Genomic DNA, 27,542 nt, shown 5'->3' with positions numbered 1-27,542 from the left:
GAAGCAGGCTCCATGCAGGGAGCCTGATGTGGGACTCGATCCTGGGTCTCCAGGATCACACCCTGGGCTGAAGGCGGCACTAAACCCCTGAGCCACCCGAGCTGCCCTAGTTCTGCTTTTAAAAAAATAATTAGGGGGGATCCCTGGGTGGCTCAGCGGTTTCGCGCCTGCCTTTGGCCCAGGGCACGATCCTGGAGTCCCGGGATCGAGTCCCGCATCAGGCTCCCGGCATGGAGCCTGCTTCTCCCTCCGCCTGTGTCTCTGCCTCTCTCTCTCTCTCTATGTCTATCATAAATAAATAAATAAATAAATAAATAAATAAATAAATAAATAAATAAAAATAAATCTTAAAAATAAAATAATTAGGGACACCTGGGTGGCTCAGCGCTTGAGCATCTGCCTTAGGCCCAGGGCACAGGCCACAGGACTCTGGGATCAAGTCTCGCATCATGCTTCCTGCATGAGGCCTGCTTCTCCCTCCACCTGTGTCTCTGCCTGTCTGCCTCTGTATCTCTCATGAATAAATAAATAAATAATTTAAAATTAAAAAAAAGAATAATTAAAGACCTTTTCCTAAGCAGTATTCAGTAACAGAAACAGAACATCTTTCTATTAATGTGATATTTTTAGGAAAAAGCTAATTTTTAGACATGTATCTATGAGACAGAAAATTGTTCAGCTAATTCTGGTATTTGTGGTCATTTCAGGGCTTTGCTGCTACTTAATTGCTAGGGGGCTAATGGAAATAAAGGAATGCCTTTTAATCATTAAAAAGAAAAGCTGTAATTGTAGCAATGGATTTGTAGTCCATTTGAAAGCTGTAGGCTGGACACCCCCAAGCTTACAACTTTGATGGTTAAAACCCTTTAAATACATGTTGCCTGACTGAGGACATAGTCACCACAAGTGTCCTCAGCTTCCACCTACACATTTACTCTCGGCCACCCCCACCCCTTCCCTGCCATCCAGCATCCATGAGGCCATCACAGAGGCCAGGGGGTGGGGGGTGGCTGGACACCCTTTTCTACCATTCCTGCTCCTCCCTCCCCTGACAATGGGACCCCATGTCCTGCCCATTCTACCTTCACAGCTCCAGGCTCAGTGGCCTCTCTGTCATCACCTCCTGTCTGCCCAACTGTGCCCCCCACCAGGTACCCTCCCATTATAGTTACTGGAACAACCGCTGAATATTAAAAATCAGACCACTCTGTCCCCCTGAAGCTGCCTTCTGGATAACCCCCCAACACCCCTGTGAGGTCAGGGGCACCCTGCCAATTCCTTCCTCTGTATCTTCCTGAGGGACTCAGCCTCGCTGGGCCCAATTACACTATGATGAAGGGCCTCTGCATGCTATTTCACCCTCCCTGAAGCAGCCTGGATGACCCTCCCCGAGGTCAGGAGTCCACATCATGAGGTCCCTTTGGGACAGCCTCCTTCAGCATGACAGAGCCAGGAGCCCTCACCTCTCCTTGACCTCCCATCTTGCCCTGGGATGGGCTGGTTTCCATCCCCCAAACTCCACATCAAAGACTGTAAACTCCCTCAGGGGAGCAGTAGGCCACAGGTCGACTAAGCTGGTGCCCAAGCATGGACTGAGGAAGGCACCAAGGCTGTGAGACTCACCCACCTCCAGCCACACATGTTGTGCTGACATAGGGATGAAGGGGATTTCAAACACCACGAGCCCTCCCTGGGACACAGATTCAGTGGTGTAGATGTTGTCCTTTGGTGTCAGCTCTGCCCTGATCTGGACCGTCACCCCCTCGGCTGGGCTGCCATCTGGGTAGGACAGCTCCACCTGGAAGGGGTCACCAAAGATTCAAAACAGTCAGGGCAGCACCACTCCTCAAACTGATCTACAGACTCAACCCAATCCCCCATCAAAATCCCAGCCAACTACTTCACAGCAATTGACAAGCTAAAAGTCACAGGGAATTGCAAGAGACCCCAAATAACCAAAACAATCATGAAAAAGTGAAACAAAAGAGAACTTACATGTCCCAATTTCAAAATTCACTATGAAGCTACAGAAATCAAGACAATGTAGTACTGGCATAGGAGAGACGTGGTGATCGATGGGATAGAACCGAGAGTCCAGATATAAATCCACACATCCGTGGCAAACTGGTTTTCAACAAGAGTGTCAAGACCATTCAATGGGTAAAGAACAGTTCCCTCAACAAATGGGGCTAGGACGGCAGGATACCCACATGCAAAACAATGAAGTTGAACCCCTACCTCACACCATCTACAAAAGTTAAAAATGAATCATAGACCTAAAGTTAAGAGCTAGAACTCTGAAACACTTAGAAGATGGCGGGTGGAGTAAGAGGACCTTCATGACCTTGGACTTGGCAAAGAAGTCACAAGGTACAAGTCATCACGTGCTGGCTGTTAGCCTGGTGTCACACGGTGAACCAGACTTCCCAGGCCACATGGTATGGAGTTAAATAAAGACCACCTGAAATAAAAGGAGTAAAGGCTATGTATTCAAAGCTCGCTGTAGCAAGGGAGTCATGGCCACCATCACTGGTGTTTGGCAGAGACTCAAACACAGGTGAAGCAGGAAAGCCTTATAGCAAGAAACAGGGAAGGCTTCAGGTGTGTCCCAGTTGGAGGCTACCAGGGTGGGGATGCTATAGGTGGTTAACTGGGAGCAGGGTATCCTCGGCAATTGGTTAGGGGAGCATACAGGGGCTCAGTGTCTACCAAGTGCGTGGATTTATTTCTGCACCCTGAATTCTATCCCATCGGTCTCCATGTACAAATCACAGTGGAGGAAGCACCACGTGCTGGCCATTGACCTGGTGCCACACTGGGGTATGAACAGAACAGACCGTGTTATGAGCAGTTCCTTGTGATGCTGACCTCACTCAGAAAAGGCAGTCAGAACAAGGGGTTCAGAAGACAGGGATGGTGGGGGGTTCAGGTGGCTCAGTTGGTTAAACATCTGCCTTCAGCTCAGGTCATGATCCCAGGGTCCTAGGGTCAAGCCCCGCATCAGGTTCCCTGTTCAGTGAGGAGCCCACTTCTCTCTCTGACCCTCCCATGCTCGTGTACATGCATGCACATGCACGTACACTCTCTCTCTTTCTCAAAGAAACAAAATATTTTTAAAAAATATTTTTATTTAAAATAATTTAAAAGAAATAAAAGACACCATCTTCAGTAGAGTCCCCATTTGGACCCCCAGGTGACCTTCAAGTAGAGCTAGGGTAGGAGGCAGTGCACAGCTTGTGTCCTCAGACAGCCCTTCGGATCCCCAGTGCTTACCTTCCCCACGTAGGACAGGCCTGGCTTGAACTGCTTCCTGGTGTCCTTGGAGTAGCGGACATCCACCAGCTGCCTCTGGACAGGGGTGGAGTCATCAAACGCCACCTGCTGGCTCCCGTCCACACTGGTTACCGTGGCCCAGATGCTGACGGTGCCCCGGAAGTGCTCGGGGACATCGGCTGGGATCATGTCCTTCACACAGATGTCAAAGTCCTGGGAGCCGTAGATCTGGAGGTAGGAAACACAGAACATGCTCACTCAGGGCTGGAGTGGCGTCAAGGAAAGATTCTCAAAACCACATCTGAATTGCAGGACTCTCCGGCTGCTTGGAGGGCCAGGGGGACACTCAGTGACACACCCAAGCTATGCTGTGAGTCACTGGATCCCTTGCTGGATATCCCCTGTAAGATGTCCCCTGTAGTAAGATGATTGCCCTCCAGCAGACATCGGGGCAGGGATTTGAACTTGGTCATCCCCCACTTTGGAGCACTTATTCTATTCCCATACCCGGGGCACAGAATGCCCCCATTCCACCCCTATCTCAGGACCCAGGCGGGGTCCTGACAAATAAGCCACATCGAGAAAGAAGAAAGAAAAACCGGGTTTTCAGACTTTACGTACACAGGAATGTGAAGTCATGCAGCCGCTTTGGAAAACAGTCTGGGAGTTTCTCAAATGGCTAAACATAGAGTTACCCCCAAATATACAAAAGGACCATGGCCAGACCATACAGAAAAATGACCAACTCATTACCAGCCTTGAAGGAAGTCTGACCCCTGTGTCTAGCAACTGGCAGGAAGACAAAATCCCGGAACAACCAGCCCCAAATGGCCAGGAATTGATCAATAACTGACAGCTTCCCTGATTTTTGTCCCTACTTCTTTTTCTTTTTTTTTTTTTTTTAAGATGTATTTATTTATTTAAGTAATGTTTGCACCCAACATGGGACTCAAACTCACGAGCCCGAGATTAAGAGTCACTTACTTTACTGACTGAGCCAGCCAGGCACCCCATTTTATTAAAGATTTATTTATTTATTTCAGAAAGAGAGAGCGCATATGCGCAGACTCAAGCAGACTCTCCACTGAGTGCAGAGCCCAATGCAGGGCTCAATCCCATAACCATGAGATCATAACCTGAGCCAAAACCAAGAGTCAGACACCTAGCCAACTGTGCCACCTAGGCACCTCAAGGCACCCCTTTAAAAAAATTTTTTAAAGTAAACTCTCAAGGTGGGGTTCAAACTCATGACTCCAAGATCATGAATCTCACGCTCTACCTACTGAGCCAACCAAGTGTCCCTTTTCCCTACTTCTGAGAGAGACAAATATGCACCCCTAACCAATCTCACAAGAAGCTCTCCTTCTAGTTAGGTGCTCACAGCTTCCCTATGCCCACAGCCTGAAGCTGGGGCACACCTGAAGCCTTCCCTCTTGCTCACAATAAAGCTTCGAGTATGCCAAGCAGGAGTGATGGTGGCTGACTCCCTTGCTATAGCAAAGCTCTGAATAAATAGCCTTTGCTCATTCTTACTGGGATAGTGTATGTAATTCCACACAACCCAGGAGGGCCACATCCAAGAGAAAGGAACACGTCCAGCCTCACACAAACCTGTACGCGAGTGTTCAGAGCAGCATTACCTATAAGAGCCAAAAAAGTGGAAAAAACTCAAATATCCATCAACAGGTAAATGGAAAAACAAAATGTGGCTGTGGCCCATCCAAAATGAACTATTACTCAGCCGTAAAAAGGAACCCTGAAAACATCGTCCCAAGTAAAAGAAGCTGGACACAAAGACCATAGATCATATGATTCTGGGCAGCCCGGGTGGCTCAACAGTTTAGTGCCACCTTCAGCCCAGGGCATGATCCTGGAGACCCGGGATCGAGGCCCATGTCGGGCTCCCTGAATGGAACCTGCTTCTCCCTCTGCCTGTGTCTCTGCCTCTCTCTGTTTCTCAAATAAATAAAATCTTTAAAAAATAAAAATAAAAAAAAAAAGAATATACGATTCTATGTATCTGGAATGCCCAAGGGAAGCTCCTGGTGCATGAGGTCCCTGCTCCTCACCTTTGTGGTTCTGAGGATGGGGCGCCCCACCTCCTGGCTGTAGTACCCCACGCCATTTACAGTCATATTGATCGTTAAGTTCCCCGAGACAGGTTTCCCAAAGGTATACCTGGAACAAAAGGACAAAGTGAGTTATTTCCCACGGAGCAGCAGGGGTGGGGTGGGGTCAGTCTCAGGAAGGTCAAGGCCCCGTGTTGTGGTCCGCTGATACAGGGATGCTTCCCCATCCTACATTCTGTGCTTACAGTCCTTCCCAGAGCCCAGAGTCAGCATAGATAATGTCAGGGGCCTGCAATCCTCTGCACCAAGACTGGTGTTTGACAGAAAAAGAGACCAAGGGTCAGAGAGGAACTCTGAACCCAAGAGCAGGAGAGTATGTGAGACAACCGCTAGGCCCGTCACTTGTCGATGAGGACAGTACAGAGGATCAAACAACCGTGGCTACCAGCGAAACTCGGGCCTAAGTGCCCCGGTGAATTCAACTTTAAACGGGGATCTGACTTTTCCCAGTCTTGGTTCCTCACCCAGAGAATGGGGACAAAACTATCCTCTCAGAGATGTTGGTAAAACTTTTTTTTTGATGTTGGTAAAACTTAAACGTATGTTTGTCATGCTTTATGCAGAGGGGACACCTGTCTACAGGGCACAGGAGCAAGATGGCAGATCACAATGAATAAAAAAAATAACACCAGGCATTTTGATAGATTTTTCTAGACGATCAAAAATATGTGCATATCCAATGCATCCTTGGATTTTATTTTATTTTTTAATTTTATTCAAGAATAATTGACGATATTCTTGGATTTTAAAACACACAGCAGGGATCCCTGGGTGGCGCAGCGGTTTGGCGCCTGCCTTTGGCCCAGGGCACGATCTTGGAGACCCGGGATCGAATCCCACATCAGGCTCCCGGTGCATGGAGCCTGCTTCTCCCTCTGCCCCCCCCCCCCCCTCTCTATCTGTGTGACTATCATAAATAAATTAAAAAAATAAAATAAAATAAAAAATAAATAAATAAAACACACAGCAGGGGCACCTGGCTGGCTCGGTCAGTAGAGCGTGGGCCTTTTGATCTCAGGGTGGGGAGTCTGAGCCCCACGTTAGGGGTAGAGATTACTTAAAGAAACAAAAAAAATCCCACAGAGCTGGAGGAGACAAGGGCAGAAGAACTGCCTCGGCCACAACTCTTGTAGGTGGCAGAGCTGCACAGGAACACGAGCTGTGAAGGGCTCTCTCTGAGGGGTCCCAAAAAGGACAGTGACTCTGGACACCCTCTGGTCAGCCTTCACTTTGCACCTGGTCATTAGCCTGGTCATGAAACGGGCACTCCCTTCAAGAAATCCCTTGTGGGTCCGCCCATTCACTGTGGGTGCTGTTTGTAAGGAAGAGGGGGACGCTGGAAGGGGAGGGGGAGGAGGAGGGATGTTCCCACGGGGGGAGCAGCACAACAGTGGGAAGAGGGGGATAAACCCCAAGAGGGGCGCGCGTGAGGGGGGGGCATGTCTGAGGGAGGTGTCTCGGGGAGGAGGGGCGTGCCCGTGGGGGTGTGTCTAGGGAGGAGGGGCGTGCCCGTGGGGGTGTGTCGGGGGGGGCTGTGTGCTCATGGGGGAGTGTCTCAGGGAGGAGGGGCGTACCCATGGGGGTGTGTCTGGGGGGGAGTGTCTCGGGGGAGGGGCGTGCCCGTGGGGGTGTGCTCATGGGGGAGTGTCTCAGGGAGGAGGGGCGTGCCCGTGGGGGCGTGTGTGTGTGGGGGTGCCCATGGGGGAGTGTCTCACGGGGAAGGGCGTGCCTGTGGGGCTTGTCCCGGGAAGGGGCACGCCTACAAGGGGAGGAGCTCGCCCAAGCTGACGCCTCCTTCTCACCTGGCCTGCACAGTCCCCTTCTCACAGGTGTCCAGGTCCCGGATGTACTGGGGCGGGTCAATAAGCAGCTCAAATTTCGGCAACACTGGAAGGAGAGCAGAGAGGAGGGAGGGGCAGCTTCTGGTGGGGGCCTCAGAAAGTCCTGGAGCTGTGGCAGGGAGAACAGCAGGGCCGCAGCCTGGGGCCACTGCGCGGCCACCGCTACAGGAATCCACACCACCCTTGCTGAGTGCAGGCAGCATTCTGGAGATTTCGCTGACCCACATCTATTTCCTACTTTGGGGGGGCACACACGCTTTTTCTCTCAAGGGGCCCACATCGCATCACTTTTAGGCTGCGTACACTGCGTGCAGCCCAGCCAAGAGGTGCACAAGTGGCCAGGTTCCTAGACCGGTGCGGGTGGCCCAGGAGTGCTTGTAGCTGGAGGGGATCTCTTTATCTCTTTGCCTCACAACTCAGCCCGGGAGCCTCTGGCCATCTGGTCACCCTGTGAAGCTCAGGGACACCCAGAACCCACAAGGAGGAAACTGGACGTAATTGGTCCATCGAGCCTGTCACACAAGGCCATAAATCCCTTTCCTTTTGCTTCTCTAGTTTGCACTGGGCTTCTGTCACTTGCAACCAACAGCCCTGCCCTCTACAGCCTTTCCTTCTAGGGCCTTCCTCCTCGAAGAAACAGTTTAAGGGAGAATTTGGGGACAGAAGCAGAGTAAGCAGCTGTGATCTATGTTCGGTCCACAGCTCCTGTCACCTGGACCGTTTCCTGAATGGCTCTGAACATCTCACATCCCCTCATCTGTGCACAGGATCAGGATGACGATGAAAGAACCAAAAGAAATGGACTTAAAAAGGAAGGGAATTCTGACCCAGGCCACGCCATGGATGAACCCAGATGACATCACGCTGAGTGAAACACACTAGACCCAAAAGGACAAAACACTGTGCAGTCCCACTTCCATGAAGCACCTAGACAAGTCAGGTTCATAGAAACAGGAAGCAGGCTGGTGGGCATCGGCGGCTGGGGGAGGGGACAGGGAGGTAGCATTTCATGGGGACTGAATTGCAGTCTGGAGAGATGAAAAAGTTCCGGAGAAAGAGGGTGGTGATGGCTACCAAACAACATGAATGTCCTCAATGTGACACAAGCGTACATGTACAAATACCGAAGATGGCACATTTTGTTTTTGTACCTCTTTTGAGTTCTTTTAAGAAGGAAATGACAAAGTGCTCAGCTCTCTGCACTGAGCCCCAGTGAATGGGGCTGCTGCCACCCTCCCCATCATCAGTCATCACCAGGTCTGTGGTCTCTCCCAGACGTGAAATCCTAAAATCCTAAGATTCTCCAACTTACCATACTTCTGAACTTCGAAGGACTTGTTGTAGACGTGCCCTTGCATTTCGACAAAAATGAACCATTCTCCCAGCACGGGCTGATCAGACAGGGGGAAGGTCATGTTGGCCACCCCTGTGTGAACAGAGATGACCCGTCATCCTGGAGCAAGAGTGTGTGCAGAGAGCCAGCTGGGTCCGGCGAGGGTGGCAAGGGTGGCAAGGACGAAGCAGAGGCTCTCCTGGGACCTGCACCTCCCCCTGCACAGAGCAAAACCTCAGGGAAGCCAGACACCAGGCCCAGGCTGGTGGAGGAGGGCAGAGGGCGCTGTGCAGAATGAGCACTCCTGCAGGCTGAAGGTCAGGCTGCACTTCAGGTTCCTGGGGAAGCCCTGCAGCAATAGGGCCTTGCAGACAGTGAGCTGACAAGCCAGGGAGACAGGCCACCAAGCTCATCCGTTGTGCTTCCCACCTGAGTCGTTCCCAACCTTGGCACTGCTGCCATTTGGGCCTGATCATACTCCGTGGTTGGGGGCTGCCTGTGCATCGTAGGACACTGAGCAGCATCGCTGGCCTGCACCCACTCGATGCCAGTAGCTCCTCCGCCCCAAGTCATGGCAACCCCAAATAGTCCCACCTAAGTCCCCTGGGAGCAGAATCCACCCCATTGCCCACCATATGCTAACCGCTGCCCAAACTGAGCAAGGATTCTGAACAGGCTTCAAGACAGAACACCGCTCTCTCTGCAAACGGACCCCATTAACGCCACCAGCTTCAGGCAGAGGAGGCAGCTTTTGCTTTGGGTCAGTTCCTTGGAACCCTGACTTGGAGCTGTTTTCATGCTGGGAGGAGAGTGGGGATTTTCCACAAGCCTCCAGGGGAGGAATCTGAATGGGCGCAGGGACTCAAAACAGCACCTGGGGGTCTTTCACTCCTGAGTGGGACTTGCTCTGCCTGTCCCCAACAGTGACACTGTGAGAGCAGCTTAGTGGGACCCTGGAGAAAACTCAGAGACTACAAAAGCCCCCACAGCTTCTCTCCATCACTTTGGAATTGGAAAATGCGACAGCAAAAGGTCTCTTTCTTCACATATTCAAAGCCTTTGACAGTCAGAGGACATTAGGGGGTGTATGTCACCAACATGCATTTTCTACGGGGCTTCATTAGCCCATGGCCAGCATGGCCAGGAACCCTACCCCGAAGGATGGGCGCAAAATCGCACTACTTGAGAACCCCAGGTCTACACATACTGCAAGGACTTTTTAAAGTGGAAGGCTAGTCATTCTCTTCCTCTTTGTTCTACAGATCAAGTCCATACATAGCCCTGCAGCCCAAGAGGCCCCTGGTCTCACTGTTGCTTTATTGTCAGCACTCCTGACAACTGGGGCCTCTCTCCTATGCCCAGCCTCACTCTCCCCGCCATCCACTGGGCCTCTCATGCTGGGCCTGTCTGGAACATGTTCCCTGGCCCCTCGCTTTGCCTAGCTAACCTCTGCTCCTTCTTCATTTTGTTGCTGAAAAGGCTTTTCCTCCAGGCAGCCGTCTAGGATTGTCTCTGCTGTCCCCGGCTGGGCAAGAACCCTGTCTCTGCCCTCTCTGAGGTTGCACTCATCATGGCATTCATCGTAGCAGATGCTATCACATGTTTTAATGTCTGTTTCCTCCACTGGGCAGAAATGTCAGCATCTACTTCAGTGCCCAGCAGATATCTACTACTAGGAAGATAGAGGGTTAGTGAGAGGGAGGGAAGGGGCCCGATGGGGAGGGTGGATAGAGGAAAGCAGGCTGAGTGCCAGGAGAGGTGGGATGGGTCACCAAGGGAGTCAGAGAGGCCCACCCTCGGCTCCAACACAGCCCCAGGCTCGGAACTCAAGGAAGGAGAGTCACGCAAACCCTGTCTCTGCTTGTCAGCCCCGAGCATCTCAGAATCGGGAAGAGGGCTCCAGGCCAGACCAGGGACCTGGAGCCCCCAAAGGGATGATGATGTAGAAGACATACAGTGGGAGGGAGATGGGGGGTGCCAACAAACAAGATCCTGATGTTCCCAACAGGCCTGACGTTATGTGCAGGAGCCCTGGCTGGATGCTGGGACCAGAGAAACATGGGTGGGGATGCAATGCTGCAGGGAAGGGGTATACTCAGAGCAAATTCTGTTTTCCTGGAAGATCTACTGCATTGGTCACCTAAAGGGGCAGTCCCCAAACTGCAGAGGAAAGAAGGGGAAGGGGGGAAGAGACTCACCGCAGCAGAGTGGCTCCAGGTGTCGCCACTCTGTCATCCTCGAGCCCCTGGGGTCCTGAGGAGACAAACATCCATAGTCAACTGAGGGCAGTCTGGCACATGTGTGCCCGGCACATGTGTGTATGTTCTGAGCTCCCCGTCTAGGGTGGGACAAGCATGGAGGGCAGGTCCCCAGACTAGCCATTTACACGGGAGCAATGAAACCCTGGTGCACAGAAGAGACTGGTCTGAGGATAACAGGGACAAAAGGAGCCCGATCTCCTCATTTAGGGAGCTGTGTGCAAATCGACAGAGACAGACAGACACACACGTAGCCCATCCCAGGGAGGATCTGGACCCCAAGACAGACCCAGTCCCAGCCTTGTTAGGCACTGGGACAGGCAGGATCTACCTCGGCAGTCGACCAGGTCGGCAGAGAACAGGCTAACCGGCCCCCGAGGCAGAGCGGAGGGGGTTACACGCCACTCACCAGAATGTAGGCTTCCAGCTGCAACACAGACAGGCAGGCAGTGAGCACACGGCCCCGCAGGCCCCCAGCCCTCTGAGCACGCTGCTACTCTCTCACCATGCTTTGGCTTCCCTCTGTCCCACGGACCCCGCCCTGGCTCCCCAGGGGACTCGGAGCCACCAGACAAAACCGAGAATGGAGGTAGAAACTGGAAGGCTGGGATGGGGGGGCGGAGGAGTGATGGAGAAAGACCAGTTGCTGGTGGCTCCCCTGGCCAGGGGGTCCCAGGGGCAGGTGTATTCCAGGCACAGGGTTTTAGAAGCTGATCTCACCTTCTCGCTGACAGGCCTCAGGTCTGGGGTGACCGTTAAGATCCTGATGAGCACTGGAAGGGAAGGAGACAGTCATGTGCGGCGGCCCAGGCTGGGGCCAGCCCTCCCCCAACTCCCAAGAGCTGCCCACCTCGGTGTTGGGGCTTGTACACCGGCTTGTCAGTCTGGATGAACACAGAGGCGCCCCGGCTGTCCACGGTCACGGAGGTCTGGTTGTGGAAGAGGGGGCCCTCCTCTGCCTGCTGGCTGCGGCCCCACACCTGCAGGAGGGCCTGGCCCCGGAGGCCCGTGGGCACCTGCAGGCAGAGCGCAGAGCTTTGCGAACGACAGAGTGTGTCTCAGCGTTGGCACCACTGACACTTAGGACTGGATCATTCTTTGCAGTGGGGGCCACTCTGTCATTGCAGGGCGTTGGGCAGCATCTCTGGCCTCTGCCCACCAGATGCCAGTAGGAACCCCCACCACCAGTTATGGCAGCTATGGCCAGTATCCAGAAATGTCTCCAGCCACTGCCAGGGTTTCCTGAGGGACCAGAATCACCACATTCCCAAGTGGAGAATTGCTAATCAGGAGCTATTCTAAGAGTTAAGGATCCCCAGGCTTTTTATGGAGTCTCTAGTCTGCATTTTTTAAAATAGGTTTTATTTATTTATTTATTCATGAGATACAGAGAGAGGCAGAGACACAGAGGGAGAAGCAGGCTCCCCATGGGGAGCCCGATGCAGGACTCGATCCCAGGACCCAGGGATCACCACCAGAGCCAAAGGCAGGTGCTCAACCACTGAGCCACCAGGTGTCCCTGGAGTCTCTAGTTAGTCTGAAGATCCTCTGGCCCCTTCTCCTAGAATTATATAGCCCTTCATTGGTCTCTTATACAAATCCACAGCACCGACCCTGTGAAGAGTGCCTTCTGAGATGCAGTGGCCAGGGATCATGCATAATCTTTCTTTTTTTTAAGATTTATTTATTTATTCATGACAGACACAGAGAGAGGCAGAGACAGAGGCAGAGGAAGAAGCAGGCTCCTCGCAGGGAGCCCGATGTGGGACTCGATCCCAGGACCCCAGAATCAAGCCCTGAGCCGAAGGCAGCCACCCAACCGCTGAGCCACCCAGGCTTCCCGATCGTGCATAATCTTAACCCTTGTCCAGAGCAACCCTGCCTTCTGATTCACTAGAAAGCTGACCTGCCCAAAGGACAGCTATTGGGACTTTATCAAGGGCTTCCCAACTACTGACATCTGGGGCTGGCTCTCTCTTGGTCATGGAGACTGTCCTGAGCACTGCAGGGGTGCTGAGCACCCAGTAGGTGCCCTCCCCAGTTGTGACAACCAAAAAGGTCTCCAGACACTGCCCAATGTCCTGGGGCTGGAGGTGGGGGAGAGGGCAAACATCCCCACCAGGTGGGAACTGCTGTCATAGAGAAAAGGTTCTACCACTGTCAATAAGGCAGGCATTGGGAATGCTAAGACATCTCTGGGGCACCTGGGTGGCTCAGTCAGTTAAGCATCTGCTCTCAGCTGAGGTCATGATCCCAGGGTCCTGGGATCGAGCCCCGCATCAGGCTTCCTGCTCACTGGGGAGCCTGCTTCTCCCTCTCCCTCTGTGCCCCCCGCATGCATGCCCTCTCTCAAATAAATAAATAAAATATTTTTAAAAAATAAAAGAATGCTAATACATCTTTATGCACAAAGATGCTTACAACTTTTGGATTACATTACCAAAACCCTGAAAGCAGTCTTTAAAAAAGAAATCTAACCATGTACAAGGTGGAAAGGGTTAGTAGATTAATACATAAAAGAGATGTGCTGCATGCTCTTACCAATAGAAGGCAAATTACAATTATAGATATTTGAATACAGGGAAGTATGTTTATACAACGCTAAGAGAAAACAGCAGGAAGCACCAGGGGGTCTACCCTTTAACTGCAGCTATGAAAGAAATGTCTCTAAGTGGATGAGGATTTACAGGGAAACACAAAAGTGAAAAGTACGGGGGATGGGATCACAGGTGAGTTTTCTCCTCTTCTCAATTTTTTCTTCATTATTCATTGTTGACATTACCGTTAATGATTTTTCTCACCATGCATGAAACTTCTCTTGTTCCATTCCAAATCAATTATTTCCAAGGTGGGGGTTCATTGAGATGTTAAAAATTCATAGCTTACCTTGAGTTTGATTGTTCCTTTATCTAAAAAATAAAAATTAGATGAAAACAGTTAAATTGGGAGCTGGGTTTGCCTGCCTCCCTGAGCTGCAGCCTTACAACTAGGAGCCTTCTCAAACCCAGAGGGATTGTCTGTGGACAAATACACATACTGGGTCATGCTGGTCTGACCTGGGATTGGGAAAAGTGAGAGGTTTACTCCAAGCTGGCGGGCGAGAGCTTGAAGGCCAGAGGGGATGGACAAAAGCCAAGTTATTCAGGGGAAAATTGGCCAGCCTGTATACTTAATTCATGTCATCCCGGCCCCTGCCCAAGGTAAGCTGTAAGGGGAGCAAAGAGAAAACTCTCCAGGGGAGTGGAACAAGAAGAAGGGTAGAGGGAAAGAAGAGGAGACTGAGGTCCCCAGTGGACTTCCCTCCAGTAGATGTGTTTTCCCATCACCTCTCTCTTTACTCAAGCTGAATCATTTACCACTCTGACACCTGTCCAGGCTTTCTAGCACTTAATTTAGCATCTACTGTTTTGCCTTCCAGTATCCATTCCCATTTTCTACTAGCAGAACCCCAATTTCCTTGGGGGAACGACCTGCCCAGCTCTCAGTTGAGGTTTGCTGCGGTTCCGCCCATCTCTCTTGAGGCTCAGTGACTCTTCCCACAGTCACAGTGATTGATTCAGAGTTGAGCACATGACCCCAAATGGGCCAATCGGCATAGGCCTCCCCACCCCGGTCACAGGGGTTGGGTCAGGATTGATTGATTGATTGAGCACATGACCCAAGATAGGCCAATCAGAGAGAACACTGGGATATTTCTCAGCGGTCTCGCGTACCTGTCACACTCTAGGCTTTGGGGAGACACAGATCCACCCAGAAGTGGGGCTGGGAGACAGCCAGTGATGCCAGTGGACTTTCCTAGTTATGACAGCCCATAAACACTCTGTTGCTGAAGCCAACCTGATCTGGGTTTCGGGGTGGCCCACAGAGTCAGGACTTCACTCCTGCCTACCCTACCCCTCTCCCGGTTTCCACTCCAGGCCAGCCTCTCCCTCATCTCCCCAAGGGATAGGTGCTACCTTGCTGGCCTTAGAGCCCTGACATCATCTCTCTGTGTCTCCTGTGGCCAAATCACACTGTACATGAGAAATAAGGTGTCCACCCTGTTGGACTCCAGGCCTTGAGGCAGCTCCCTGCTCTCACCACCTTTGTCCAGGAGGCCCGCACTGCTGTTATCTGCAGTTTACCAAGGACAGCAGGGCAGAGGCTGGCGGGAGGCCTGAGCCCAACTCAGTGACAGTCTGGCTGGAAGTCGGGGGCTGGATCTAACACCACAGGGGTCCTAGAAGCTCAACAAAAGGTCTGAAGTGGTCATGAGAGTCCCTCTGGACCCCGGTCCCACCTCTAGCCAGAAGAAGGCCTGACTCCATCCAGATCTGCCCCCAGAGAACCTGGGCTGTGGGAGCACCTGGGTGGCTCAGTGGTTGAGTGTCTTCTTTTGGCTCAGGTCATGATCCCAGGGTCCTGGCAGGTCCCCATGGGGAGCCTGCTTTTCCCTCTGCCTATGTTTCTGCCTCTCTCTGTGTCTCTCATGAATAATTTCTTTTAATCTTAAAAAAAAAGGAGAAAAAAAATAGAACCTGGGCTACAGAGGAACAATGCACTCTGATTTCCTAGACGGGGCAGGTGGCTGCCCCTCCTGGGTCTCAATTTCCCCATCTGAAAAGTGGGGAGAAGGCAGTCTGCTCTCCCTGCCCTGATAGGAGGTGAGATGGGAAAGAAGCAAAGCAATGCCCACACTGCCTGAGCCCCGAAGGCCACTCTACAGAGGGAGAGGAAGCCCTGGTCAGGGACCTACCCAGGATGGCTCCCTGGCTCCATGCCACCGCCTCGCCCTGGGCCACCAGCTGAGCCTGGACCATAACTTCCCGGGGGGAGTTAAAGATGGTCACGCTGATGACTTCCTCCACTCCGGAGCGGAAGACAGAGGGTGCGGCAATCAAATAGGGCCTGTCAGAGAGGAGAACCTCAGTGAAGGCCGAAGGCTGTCTGACCCCCAGCTCCTGCCGGCCTCCCTGACGCTCTGGCTGGGTCACAGTACTCCCTGCATTGGCTTCCACCTACACCTGACCACACCATGATGACACTGTCATTTTATGTATCTGTGTCCCCCACTGACCTGTGACCTCCTTGAGACCATGGGTTGGCTTATTGATCTCTGAAGCCTCCTGATGAGGTAAGAACCTGGCCTCGCTGGATCTAGCCGGCACCACACCCCCTTCCAATGTCTGCATTGTGGCCTCTGGCCTTTTCAGTCATCTTATTCTGCCACAGGACCTTTGTGCGTGCTGCACCAACACTGTGAAATACTCTCCTGAGTTACTGGCAGGATCCCACTTCATCCTCAGAGCCACCCTGTGACAAGTGCTAAAAGCCATTTACAGAGTCAGAAATTAGAGCCCTAGAAAAGCCAAGTCATGGGGCACTTGGGTGGCTCAATCAGTTGAGCGTCTGTCTTTGGCTCAGATCATGATCACCAGGTCCTGGGATCAGGCCCTGAGTCAGGCTCCCTGCTCCATGGGGAGTCTGCTACTCCCTCTCCTTCTCTCCTCCCCCATTTGTGCTTGCTTTCTCTTCCTCTCTCTCTGTCAAATAAATAAATAAAATCTAAGAAAAAAAAAGAAAGAAAGAAAAAGGAAGGAAGGAAGGAAGGAAGGAAGGAAGGAAGGAAGGAAGGAAGGAAGGAAGAAAGAAAGAAAGAAAGAAAGAAAGAAAGAAAGAAAGAAAGAAAGAAAGAAAGGCCAAGTCATGTGCTTGTGCCAAGAAGAGAGACCAGGATTCAAACCCAGGCAACCGGACTCCAGAACCCAGTGGAAAGAAACAAAGAGCTTCCTGCAGCATTAATTTTAAGAACAAAAACCCTGAAAATAAACTAAATGGCCCGACACTGAAAAAGCTCTGTGAACAATGGAACCAAAACAGGTTTCTCTTCCTGAAAATCCTCAGCTTCATGAACTGTGAAGATACTCCTGGAGCATAGAGAACATTATCTTCCTTTGCAGATGGGAAAGCTGTCACTCCAGGAGAAGGAACATGCCGTGGATCAGACAGGAGAGAGCCTTGGGGCACCCTTAGGGCATCCAACTTGAGGCACAGATCCTCCCCCCTGAGCTCCTGCCTCTGGTATTCTACAACCTTCCACAGATAATCAGAAAGTCTCATTTCATCTTCACCCACAAAAACTGCTCACAAGGCAACAGCAAGTGCTGAGAGCCCAGACAGCAAAGGTAGCACAAATCCAACCTGCAGACCTACAGGCACCAGAAGGAAACAGGTGAAAGGGAAAACCCTAGGCCAGGCAAGGAAATTAGGAGAGATTTTCATCTCTCAGAATCCTCTCTGGGACAACCGGACGTCCACACACACGGAGATGAATTTAGATCCCGGACTGAACACCACATGCTGAGATGAACTCAAACTGGGTCAGAGATCTAAATGTAAAACTATAGGGGCGCCTGGGTGGCTCAGCTGGTTAAGCATGTCTGCCTTGGGCTCAGGTCATGATCCCGGAGTCCTGGGATCCAGTCCCACATCAGTCTCCCTGCTTGGTGGGAAGCCTGCTTCTCCCTCTGCTCTCCTCACTCGTGCTCTCTCTCACTATCTCTGTTGCTATCTCTGTCTCTCTCTCTCTCAAATAAATAATTTTTTTTTATTTTAAAGATTTATTTATTTATTTATTCATGATAGACACAGAGAGAGAGAGAGGCAGAGACACAGGCAAAGGGAGAAGCAGGTCCCATGCAGGGAGCCTGATGCGGGACTCTATCCCGGGACTCCAGGATCGCGCCCTGGGCCAAAGGCAGGCGCTAAACCGCTGAGCCACCCAGGGATCCCCAAATAAATTTTAAAAAAATAAAATAAAATAAATGTAAAACTATAAAAAAAAAAAAGACACCAGAAGGACACAGGAGAAAGGCTTTGTGAACTTGGGTTAAAGCAAAGATTTCATGCAAAAGATCCCAAAAGCAGGATCCATCAAAGAAATCATTGATAAACTGGACTTTATTAAAACTTCATGAAAAATGGGGCATTTCAAAAGACACAGTGGCTTCCTGTTGAGTCCTGTCCGGCCGCAGCACCAACCCTGGAAGCCTGCCGTGCTCTGTCCAGCTTGAACAGTGGCCAGAGTTCACGTGCTTTGGGTTCCTACGTGGACTGTCCTACTTCAGGACAGACCGGAGTCTGCAAGGACCTCAGGACATAAGATAACTTACTATGTATCTCCAGCACTGATGAGAATGTGCCAAGACCCTAGTTTTGTAGGTACACAGCCCAGATCCAGCAATGACCAGAACCAGTAATGACCCTGGGAGTCCAACGTTCTGTCCGACTCCAGCACCAACAACCACTGGCAATGACCAGGTTCCTGTGGGCAGCGTCTGGCCTCAGCAGTTCACACAGCGTGCAGTGATCCTGGGTGCGTAACTTTGCTGATCCTGGGTAAGCATCATTACCCTAGGGACATGCTGTGTATTATCTAATTCCAACACCAACCCGGGGGTGCAATGACTCCAGCTTCCTATGTGTCCTGCCTGCTGCAGGGGAACCTCAACCTCTTCTAGGAATAACCTTTCCATCTAGCTCCCAGAGGACCCCCAGCACATGCAGACTGGGGAAGAGTATTTGGGGAATAGACAAATCCATATGTTCATTTTCCTTAGTCTCCCCTTAAAGCCTTCATCCAGATCTGAGTTAGATTTTTCACCCAAAGGACCTAGAGAACCCAACAGAACCAAATTAACTCTCCCTGAGGTTCATGAGTTGCAGCTGTTGGGATGCTTGCTGGCTAAGCATTGTTGACCTGATGCACCCCCTTGGCATCACGACTGACACTGCTTCTCATCCTTTGGTCTCAGCAGGTCCCGGCCTGGAAAAGGTGGTGTTTGATAAAAAGCAGACAGTCTTGGTCTTACTACAATGTGCAAATCCATGCTGCTTTGTGGGGTCAGGGATTCCTCATGCAAAAATCACATGGGTCTGGGAACCTGGGTGGCTCAGCCCATTAAGCAAGCATCTGCCTTTGGCTCAGGTCATGATCCCAGGGTTCTGGGACTGAGCCCCGCAATGGGTTTCCTGCTTAGAAAGGAGTCTGCTTCTCCTTCTCCCCCACCCCCGCACCCCTGTTCATGTGTGTGCACTCTCTCTCTTTCAAATAAATAAATAACATATTTTAAAAATAAGTTTAGGGATCCCTGGGTGGCGCAGCGGTTTAGCGCCTGCCTTTGGCCCGGGGAGCGATCCTGGAGGCCCGGGATCGAATCCCACGTCGGGCTCCCGGTGCATGGAGCCTGCTTCTCCCTCTGCCTGTGTCTCTGCCTCTCTCTCTCTCTGTGACTATCATAAATAAAATAAAATAAATTAAAAAAAAAATAAATAAATAAAAAATAAAAAAATAAAAATAAGTTTAAATAAATAAATAAATAAATAAAATATTTTTTAAAAAATCACATGGTCACAGAAGTGGGTATCCAGGGCTATTCCTAAAACAGGATCCCTCCACTGGGTGGACCATGGCCCTGGCTTAGAGGTTAACTAATCTAGAACCTGGGTCAGTAATTTCGCAACTTCACTTCCTAGTGTGTGTCTTCCAGCACAGGGATTCCATGTCCCTCGACAGAAGGATGACTTTATTAGCCAGAGGCAAATGCTCCTGAAAACCCTTCGAAACTCTGCAACCCAGAGTTGCAGTTCAACCCAACTCTGAACTTGGTCCTTATAAAGCAGGGTCTCTAATTTAGGGCCGGGTCAAGCTTTGTGATGAGGGTGGACCTGCACATGACAAAACGTTTCTTTCGCAGCAACTCTGGCCTCCACTCGGTAGATTCCAGCAGCATTGCCTCCCCCTAGATGTGAGTCAAAAATGCCCCCCGCTAAAATTGCCGAATGACCCCCAGGGAAACAAAAATCGGTCCCCGCTGGCTGAAAACCTCTATTTTAAGGAGTGCCTGCTTTGAAACACCCGGGACAAAAATTTGCTGAATTCCAATTTCACAAGGGCCCAGGAGAGGTAAATCCCATGGCTCAAGGATGGCCCAGCATGGTGTCTTCCTTTTCCAAAGGAGCCTTGGCTGGAAGAGACACCACCCACCAAGCCCCATGCTTGACCTGTTTTCTGGGAACTCCTAAGCACGCACGGCTTGAACAAACCACCTCATAAAAGCTGAAGCTTGGGCAGCTCCAGGTGGCCTCCCTGAACCCACAGCCTCCAGGGCTCACCCCAACTCGGCAGGTCTGGAAATATTCCCGATGAAGCCAACTCACGGGAAATTCTCCTTAGGAGCTAGTTAATTCGCCTCCTCACTGTGTCAACCCACCAGAAGCTCCGCAGGCAAACTTCAAGAAAAATGTGGAAGCAAAACAAACACTTCCTCGGGCCACCACGCCCTCCCAAGGAGACCGGCCGGTAGGTCTCTCCCACGTCCCAGCCAAGACACGCACCTCTTCCCTCCGCGCCCCCGACAGCCTGAAACCACCACCCGCGACGACAGCCCCCGCGCACCCCGGGGTGAGGCGGGGAGGGGGCGCCGGCCTCGCAGCCTGAGCTCTGGGAACCCCTCCGGGTGGCCGCGTCTGAGGGCTCGGGGCGCCCCCTTCCCCCGACCCCGGGAGTCGGGGCACCAGACTCGAGGTCCCGCCCGGTGCGGAGGCTGTGTCGCCTCGAACGGGTCGCTGCCCCTCGCTGACCCGGTCCCGGGGCCCCTCCCCGAGAAGACAGCCAGCCTCCGCCGTCGCCCGCGGCAACTCACGGGGCCTGGGGCGCAGCGCACTCGCCGTCCCGCGGCGCCCGCAGCACGAGCAGGAGGCGCAGCAGCGCGCAGGGCAGGGCGCCCCGCATTTTCCGGCTCCGCGGGGGCGCCGCGCCCAGGGAGGGGGCCGGGCCGGGGCTGGGCCAGGGCCGGGGTCCGAGCGCCGCGGTGCCCCCTGCGCCGCCGGGGGCCCTTTGTTCGCAGCCCCCGCGCCGTGCGCACGGCGCCATGCGCCCCGCTCCGCCGCTGGCCGAGCTGGGGCAGCCCCGGACCAGCCCCCTCCCCGGACCCGCCTCGGCCCGCCCCGCCCCGCCCCGCCCCGCCCCCAGCTCGCCCCGCCCCGCCCCCAGCTCGCCCCGCCCCGCCCCGCCCGCCCCGCCCCCCTCCCCGCGCCGGTCCCGGGACTCACCGCCTCCACCGCCTCCGCCGCGCCCCCTGCCCGGACCCCTCGGCGGCTCACCCCCAGACCCTCGGACCTGACAGGGCCCCTATTCCCCCTCACCCCGCCCCCTCCCTGCACTGCCCCCCTCCCCCCAGCCCGGCCGCCCGCCCCGCCCCGCCCCGCCCCCGCTCCCTCCTCGGGACTCCTCCCCCTGCCAGGACGCTCTCCGGACTTGCCCCGCCCCCTGCCCGGACCTGACCCCCAGGCCGGGTCCACGTCCTCCTTCCTCGGATCCGAGCGGTCCTTTCCTGCCCCCCGCATCGCCCCCGCTCCCCTTTCCTGGGGTCTCATCCTCCTGGGACCCGCCTCCCCTGCCTCCTCCTGGATCGCCCCCACCCCCCGCATGGCCCCCTCTTCCGACCCGACCCGCCCCGGCCTCCCCGGGGGATGCTGTGAGGCGCCCACCCCAGCTAAAGCCCGGCGACCTGTCCGGTGTACGCGGCCTCAGGAGCATAGAGGAGACAGGCTGGCCACGGGGTGAACCTTCCAGATGCGCAAGTGTCCCCCGGTGCCTGACTGCTGGCCCTCACTTCTACCCTCGCAGCACCCACCCCTGCCGCTGTCCACAGGTCCGCTGAGTCAGGCCCTCCCCTCTGTGGGCCTCCTTTCCCCTCTGGCCTACAGCAGGGTAGGGCCAGCACCCCTTACTCTCCTGCCCCTCAGAGTGTCCCCAACTGAGCAATAGCCCCATTGCCATAGGATGGGGGGGCACACCTCCTTCTTTATCATGTTCAAGTCCTGTCCCCCTCCTCCCAGCATCACCCCCACCCTCAACTGGCACCGTTTCCCCCTCTAAGAGGACCAGTCTAGCTACAGGGGTCCTCCTAAAACTACTGCTGACCACTCTCCCCTCCTGCCCCAAATCTTTGGGGATCCCTGTTCTTTGGGACCAAGTCCAAACTCCAGGCTGCCCCGAGGCCACCCTGATGGCTCAGTCTCACCCCAGTTCCTCAGATGCTTTGTGTTGACCCCTCAAACTCTGCTCTTTGGCCTTTTCCCTTCAGCTACCCAATTCCACCCAATTCTGCTCCTCCCAGAAGCTTCCTCTGAACCCTCCCTGCTCCCAGGCACTGTGGGGCCTCTGGATGGCCTGCGCACCAGCCCTCTCTTGGCTTTAGGCCAAGCCCTGGGCAGGCAGTGGGGACACAGGGCAGACAGGGCTTGCCCTAGCAGATGCTGGAGAGGCCCCGCAGGAGCCTGGGTGGAAGGGGGCGGGCAGCAGGCGCCACCGGGGTGCTGAGACCAAGAAGAGGCACAGGCCCCTAAACTCTGTCCTCTCCGGCACCAGGCAGGGACATCTGGTCTCACCCTCCTGATGTGGGTCTGTCCTGCCCAGCCCGCAACGCCTCCTCCTGCTCTTCCGTAAATGGGTCCCACTCTCCAACCTTGAAACCAGCCTCCTGCCCCCTCCTGCGCCTCCCTTTGTCCCTCCTCCACTGGGCTCCAGCCACACTGGCCTCCATGAATCCACGGACCGCCACCTGCCACCCACCACACCCTCCAGCAGAGATGCCAGCCGTCCCCTCTGCCTGGGATGGTCTTCCTCGTGGAATCACAAGGCTGCACCCCCTCCTCCCCTACCTTCAGGGCGAGCCCCACTGCCCTTCCTTCCCTGACTGCCTGTGTTCTAAGGCCTCAGATTGGACCTGCTGCCCTTATAGGTCCCCAAAGGCCTGTGAGTTCCCTGCTCTCACTATGTATGCCCCCCACTCGGCAGAAGAGGCTGTTTCCCACCTCTGTGACCCCATCCAGTTATACCCCGCCAGTCCCCGGCCTAGCAAGTCTCCCCTCCTTGTCTTTCAAACAAGCCAATCACATCCTCCCCTGGGACCAAGGACCCCCTCACCCTCCTGTTACTGGAAAGTCTGCCTCCCACAGCCTCTGGGGGTTCACTCCCCTCCCAAATGCAACCTCCATGTGGTCTTGCATGGCGAGCTGGGTCCTCTTCCAACCCAGGGTTGTGAGTTTATGTGACAAGCTGCTGTCTGTCCATCTCATCAGACTGGTGTTGGGTGTTGTGTGTTAGGCCATCTTAAATTGTTTGATGCAGGGGATCCCTCCTTCACTAATGGGGTGAATAATAGACGCCACCATGCCCTCATCACCCAGTTTGATGCTCTGGTGCCCAACATGGGAGCAATGATCGTTTTATCCCAGGAGCCCTTGCTTCCCGTCTGTCTCCCCGGAGATATAAGCCCCATTTGCTGCTGGACACCTGGCCCCAGACACGTGGGCACTCAGTACACATGTGCCGACATCCTCACCGGCCCCCTGAGCTGCAGCGGGGCCCTGGGGAAAAGCCAGGTGATCCATTTCCAGGAAACGTGTGAGCCCTCGTTTCGCAAGGCCATCGCTAAAAGCTGAGTTGTACAAACTTGCAATTAAATCCATGATATTAAAAATAAAAGTTGCAAGTACTCGAAAGTTATCACTTCCTCATTTCACTGCATCTCACTATTCTCTGTGCTCCTGAGGATACCCCTGACTCTTGTATCTGATGGTGAAAAAACTGTAATACTACACATCCCTCCCCACATCACATTTAGTGACTTCCTGCTGGTAGCCTCAAACTGCTGGGGGATGAGGAGTTGGGGGGGGGGAGCCCCATCCATTGTGCTCTAATTTGCTTTGAAAGCACAAATTTGTTCCAACATGATGGAGACCTCAGAGACGGATTTGAGCATAATGTGATCGAATGTGGTGGTGCTTATGCAGGGTTTTTTAAGGGGCAAAGCTGGAGAAATGCAGAAAACTGTACCCGGCTGACCCGAGTTGCATGGGAATATACAACAACCCCCCACCCCCCACCACACACGCCCCTCAACATCTACACACTCCCTCAGCTGTTAGGAGCTACCACAACAGACCCTATCTGGAAACCTGGCTACAGCCTTCCCACACCACGTCCACCTGTGAACCTCAGGTCCCTTCTAAAGGTCAAGTATTTGCTGTAGTATTCACATCATTCTAAGCCACTTTACATGTGTGCAGCAGTGCTACCGCTTTCAGTAGGTGCTGGTCTTTTTTTTTTTTTTTTTTTTTAATGTGTCAATGACACAGTTTTTAAGTTGTGGCCTGACCCTGTTTTCCCATAAGCCCTGTGGTTGGTGCGAATTTGCAGAGTGTGGTCATTTTTAGGAATGTCACGTCAAGGCAGAACTGGCTGGGTTGGTCCCACCAGGAGTTTGTTTTGTTTTGTTTTAAGATTTTGTTTATTTATCCATGAGAGAGACAGAGAGAGGCAGAGACACAGGCAGAGGGAGAAGCAGGCTCCCTGTGGGGAGTCCGATATGGGACTCCGTCTCAGGACCCGGGGATCATGACCTGAGCTGAAGGTAGCTGCTCAACCACTGAGCCACCCAGGTGCCCCCCACTGGGAGATTGTTAAACATCTCTTAGCATGCCAGTGATGAGTTGCATAGGGGGCCAGGTCTGGGTGGGCGGATGAGGGAGGTGGTCCTATTGTTGAAAAGCATTTTGTTCTTCCATGGAGCCAGTCAATTCCTAGACATTCTGAGGGGTCAGAGTCTGGTCTTGGTACTGGAAGACAGATGTGCAGACTCATCGCCTGCAAGGTACAGGTGTTTAGCACAGCACGGCAGGGACCCCAAAGCCAGAGCTAGAACAGGGCATGCCTATGTGCAGGAGCAGTGATGGGGCAAGTTGTTCACTGCCTGGAAGGGCACGGCAGCGACATTACTTGGGGAGCCACTGGCCATACTAACAAGGCCGAAACTGCATCTAACCTCTGATCCTACTGGAAGGACACAGATGCCAAGGTGCTCCAGTCAAGAGCTTTCACAGCAGCCTTGTTAGGAGCAGTGAATAACCAGGAGCCGCCTATGTGTTCATCCAGGGAATGAGGGATAAACTGATGAAGGAAGGAGGTGCCACGTTCATAGGACAAGCGGGAAAACAGCAGCCAGGGAAAGGGTACAGGAAGGCATTTTCAACAAGAGCTGAGCATTTTCACTTCCTGTTGCCTAGGGGGTAGGGGGGTTCAGACTAGGTAGGGAGATTTCCTGCACCTCCTGCCCTCTATGCCCAGAGATGTGAGGACCAGGAGTTCTGGCTTTGCAGAGGATCAGAGGTCTCTCCCCACTGCCAGTGTGAGCCCACTCCCAAGTCCTGGGGTTCAGAGTAGGCCATGAGGGGGGCTCTTCAGCCAGCCTCACCTGATCTCAGCAAAGAAAATGGGCAGGAGGGCTTCTTGATTTTCCCCAAACCCAGGGGGTCCTGGGAGCGAACTCTAATAGCGTCTTTTTTGACTGCACTAAGCGGCTTTCTTGGGAAAAGCCAGGATTACAATGGACTTAAGAGTTGGCATTGGAGCCCTTCTTACCAAAGGTGGGCACGACGTTGCTGGTTGTACCGCATCCACCACTTAGCTCGGCCTGTCTTCTTCTTTTTCTCCTGTTTGGCCACCTGGGGAGTCTGCCCTCTTACTTTCCCAGCACGGGCCAGGGAACCATGCAGCCAGCTACTTCCAGGGTGGTCAGAGCCTCCACTCCACACTGACTCAGGGTAGCCTCAGCCTCTAGGGGCATGCCTGCCAGGAGCACCACTTGATCCCCTGGAGCAATGGTCTCCAGTGAGGCTACAAGAACCTCAATCTGGGTGACCGGCCCCTGGCCACTCACTTAGAGGGTGTGTAGCTCCTGGGCAGGTACAAAGAGCTGCGTGTTGACAACTGAACCAGAGCCACTGCAGCCACTATAGCAAAGATGGAGTCAAGGGCGTGCTCATCCTCACCACCTGCTGCGTGCCTCAACCTCAGTATCTTCTCCAGGATTCCCAGGTGTTTAGAAAAGACACCCAAGGAGAGCGTGTGGGAGAAGCTGTTCAGAAGCAAGGTGCAAGGGCTACTGGGAATCTCCATGGACAAGGGAAGCACCTTCCAAGGCACCTTCACAGATCAGGAAAAATCCAGGCCGAGATCTGCCCAGCACTCTCCCTTTGCCCATGGAGAAGAGTGAACATTCACTCTTCCCAGGAACAACCAAAATGTTTGGAAGGGTGTGTGTGTGTGTGTGTGTACACGTGTGCACACACACACATCACACATGAATTCCAGGCCAGGCAAGGGCATGGGAGGAACAATACTGTATGAGTCTCTTGTGGCTGCTATAACAAATTATCGTAAATGGGTGGCTTAAACAATAGGATTTTAGGCAACCCAAAGAGTGGGAGAAAATATTTGTGAATCAGATATCTGATAATGGATTAATACCCAGGATATATTAAGAGTGTCTGCAGCCCAACAACAATAAAAAGCAAACAACCCAGTTCCAAAATGGGCAAAGGATCTGAATAGATGTGTCTCTAAGGAAGACATACAGATGGCCAACAAGCACATGAAAAGATGCTCAACATCACTAATTATTAGGGAAATGCAAATTAAAACCACAAGATATCGGGATCCCTGGGTGGCGCAGCGGTTTGGTGCCTGCCTTTGGCCCAGGGCGCGATCCTGGAGACCCGGGATCGAGTCCCACGTCGGGCTCCCGGTGCATGGAGCCTGCTTCTCCCTCTGCCTGTGTCTCTGCCTCTCTCTCTCTCTGTAACTATCATAAATAAATAAAAATTTAAAAAACAAAAAAAAACAAAAAAAAAAACCCCACAAGATATCACTTCACACCTATTACAATGGTTTCTTGTTGTTTTTTTAAAAAGACCATAATAGCCAAACAGGGGTGTTAGCCCCCGCGCACCCTGTGCCCACTTCCGTCGTGGAGCAGCCTTTAGTGGTCTCCTCTGCAAAAGGGCTCCGTGGCCTAGCATTCCTGTCCTTGCAACCTGTGATCGTGCCCCAGGGTCCATGAGGGGTCACCACCGAGGTTCCCACCAGGTCACAAGAGACAGGATGACAGCCGTCCCCTCCAGCGGCTCAATAGTGACCACCCATAACTATTACCTGTGCCACCTGGTCTCCACTTCCAGTAACAGCTCCTGCGGAAGTGCAGAGGATCCTGGGGAAGGCATCCCTCACCACCCTGGTCTCCTCAAGGCCAACCTGGGTCACTGGTGGGCAAGGTTCTTTTTTAGGAGGTCCACTCTCCCGTTCATGGCTATAGTGTTGGAGTCCCCAGAACCCTTGGGATCTCTCCAGAACTCCAGCGGCAAGATCACCTGTGACTTGGCTCTGGAAGCCATGAGGAAGCAGCCTGGTGGCCAGCCTGGCAAAACCAACACTGAGTCCCCATCCTGAGTGGCCATCATCAGGCTTCAGAAGGCAGCGAGGCTCATCAGAGCCCCTCCCCTCCCCCTAGACCAGGCAGACTGCAGCAAGCAGAAGCAGTTGAGCTCTTTTATATTAAAACAGCAAAACACCAAAAAAGAAGTTGAGAGAACACCACTCTTTACTATCCAAGCCACAGGCAAGCCTTTCTGACACCCTGGAACCATGTGCCTTGTACCAAGTGGAAAAAAAGCTCCAAAAAGAAAAGAAAAGAAAAGAAAAGAAAAGAAAAGAAAAGAAAGAAAGAAAGAAAGAAAGAAAGAAAGAAAGAAAAGGGCTCCAAGCAGCCAGTTTAAAAAATTAATTAATTAAAAATAAATAAATAAATAAATAAATAAATAAATA

The 27,542-nt window shown here is 52.9% G+C and overlaps 1 protein-coding gene and 2 pseudogenes across 9 annotated transcripts in view; 1 reads left to right on the top strand and 2 right to left on the bottom strand.

The window, feature by feature from the left end:
- CPAMD8 (C3 and PZP like alpha-2-macroglobulin domain containing 8) overlaps positions 1 to 20,672 on the bottom strand; it is a 76,025-nt gene extending 55,353 nt beyond the window's left edge. For 5 of the 9 annotated variants that reach the window (XR_013358057.1, XR_013358058.1, XM_077859504.1 and 2 more), the window contains exons 1-12: positions 20,518 to 20,672; positions 15,570 to 15,721; positions 13,721 to 13,743; positions 11,685 to 11,850; positions 11,555 to 11,607; positions 11,244 to 11,261; positions 10,775 to 10,829; positions 8,556 to 8,669; positions 7,205 to 7,289; positions 5,343 to 5,451; positions 3,274 to 3,501; positions 1,628 to 1,798 (exon numbers count right to left, since the gene is read on the bottom strand). Coding sequence is in view for 7 of the 9 variants with exons in the window: in XM_077859504.1 (XP_077715630.1) it covers positions 1,628 to 1,798; positions 3,274 to 3,501; positions 5,343 to 5,451; positions 7,205 to 7,289; positions 8,556 to 8,669; positions 10,775 to 10,829; positions 11,244 to 11,261; positions 11,555 to 11,607; positions 11,685 to 11,850; positions 13,721 to 13,743; positions 15,570 to 15,721; positions 20,518 to 20,606 (1,263 nt within the window). In the remaining 2 variants the exon portion in view is untranslated. The other 4 variants (XM_077859502.1, XM_077859505.1, XM_077859503.1 and 1 more) reach the window with 3 other exon arrangements.
- Positions 20,673 to 25,272: 4,600 nt separating this feature from the next.
- Positions 25,273 to 25,838, bottom strand: LOC144291101 (ubiquitin-like FUBI-ribosomal protein eS30 fusion protein pseudogene; annotated as a pseudogene).
- A 984-nt stretch (positions 25,839 to 26,822) lies between these two features.
- LOC144291100 (pancreatic progenitor cell differentiation and proliferation factor-like) lies at positions 26,823 to 27,114 on the top strand (annotated as a pseudogene).
- Positions 27,115 to 27,542: the final 428 nt, after the last annotated feature.

Source organism: Canis aureus, chromosome 19 (assembly GCF_053574225.1).
Source record: "Canis aureus isolate CA01 chromosome 19, VMU_Caureus_v.1.0, whole genome shotgun sequence".
Classification (NCBI taxonomy): domain Eukaryota; kingdom Metazoa; phylum Chordata; class Mammalia; order Carnivora; family Canidae; genus Canis; species Canis aureus.
The sequence above is the reverse complement of the archived record's forward strand: the minus strand, read 5'-3'. Positions and strand labels throughout refer to the sequence as shown.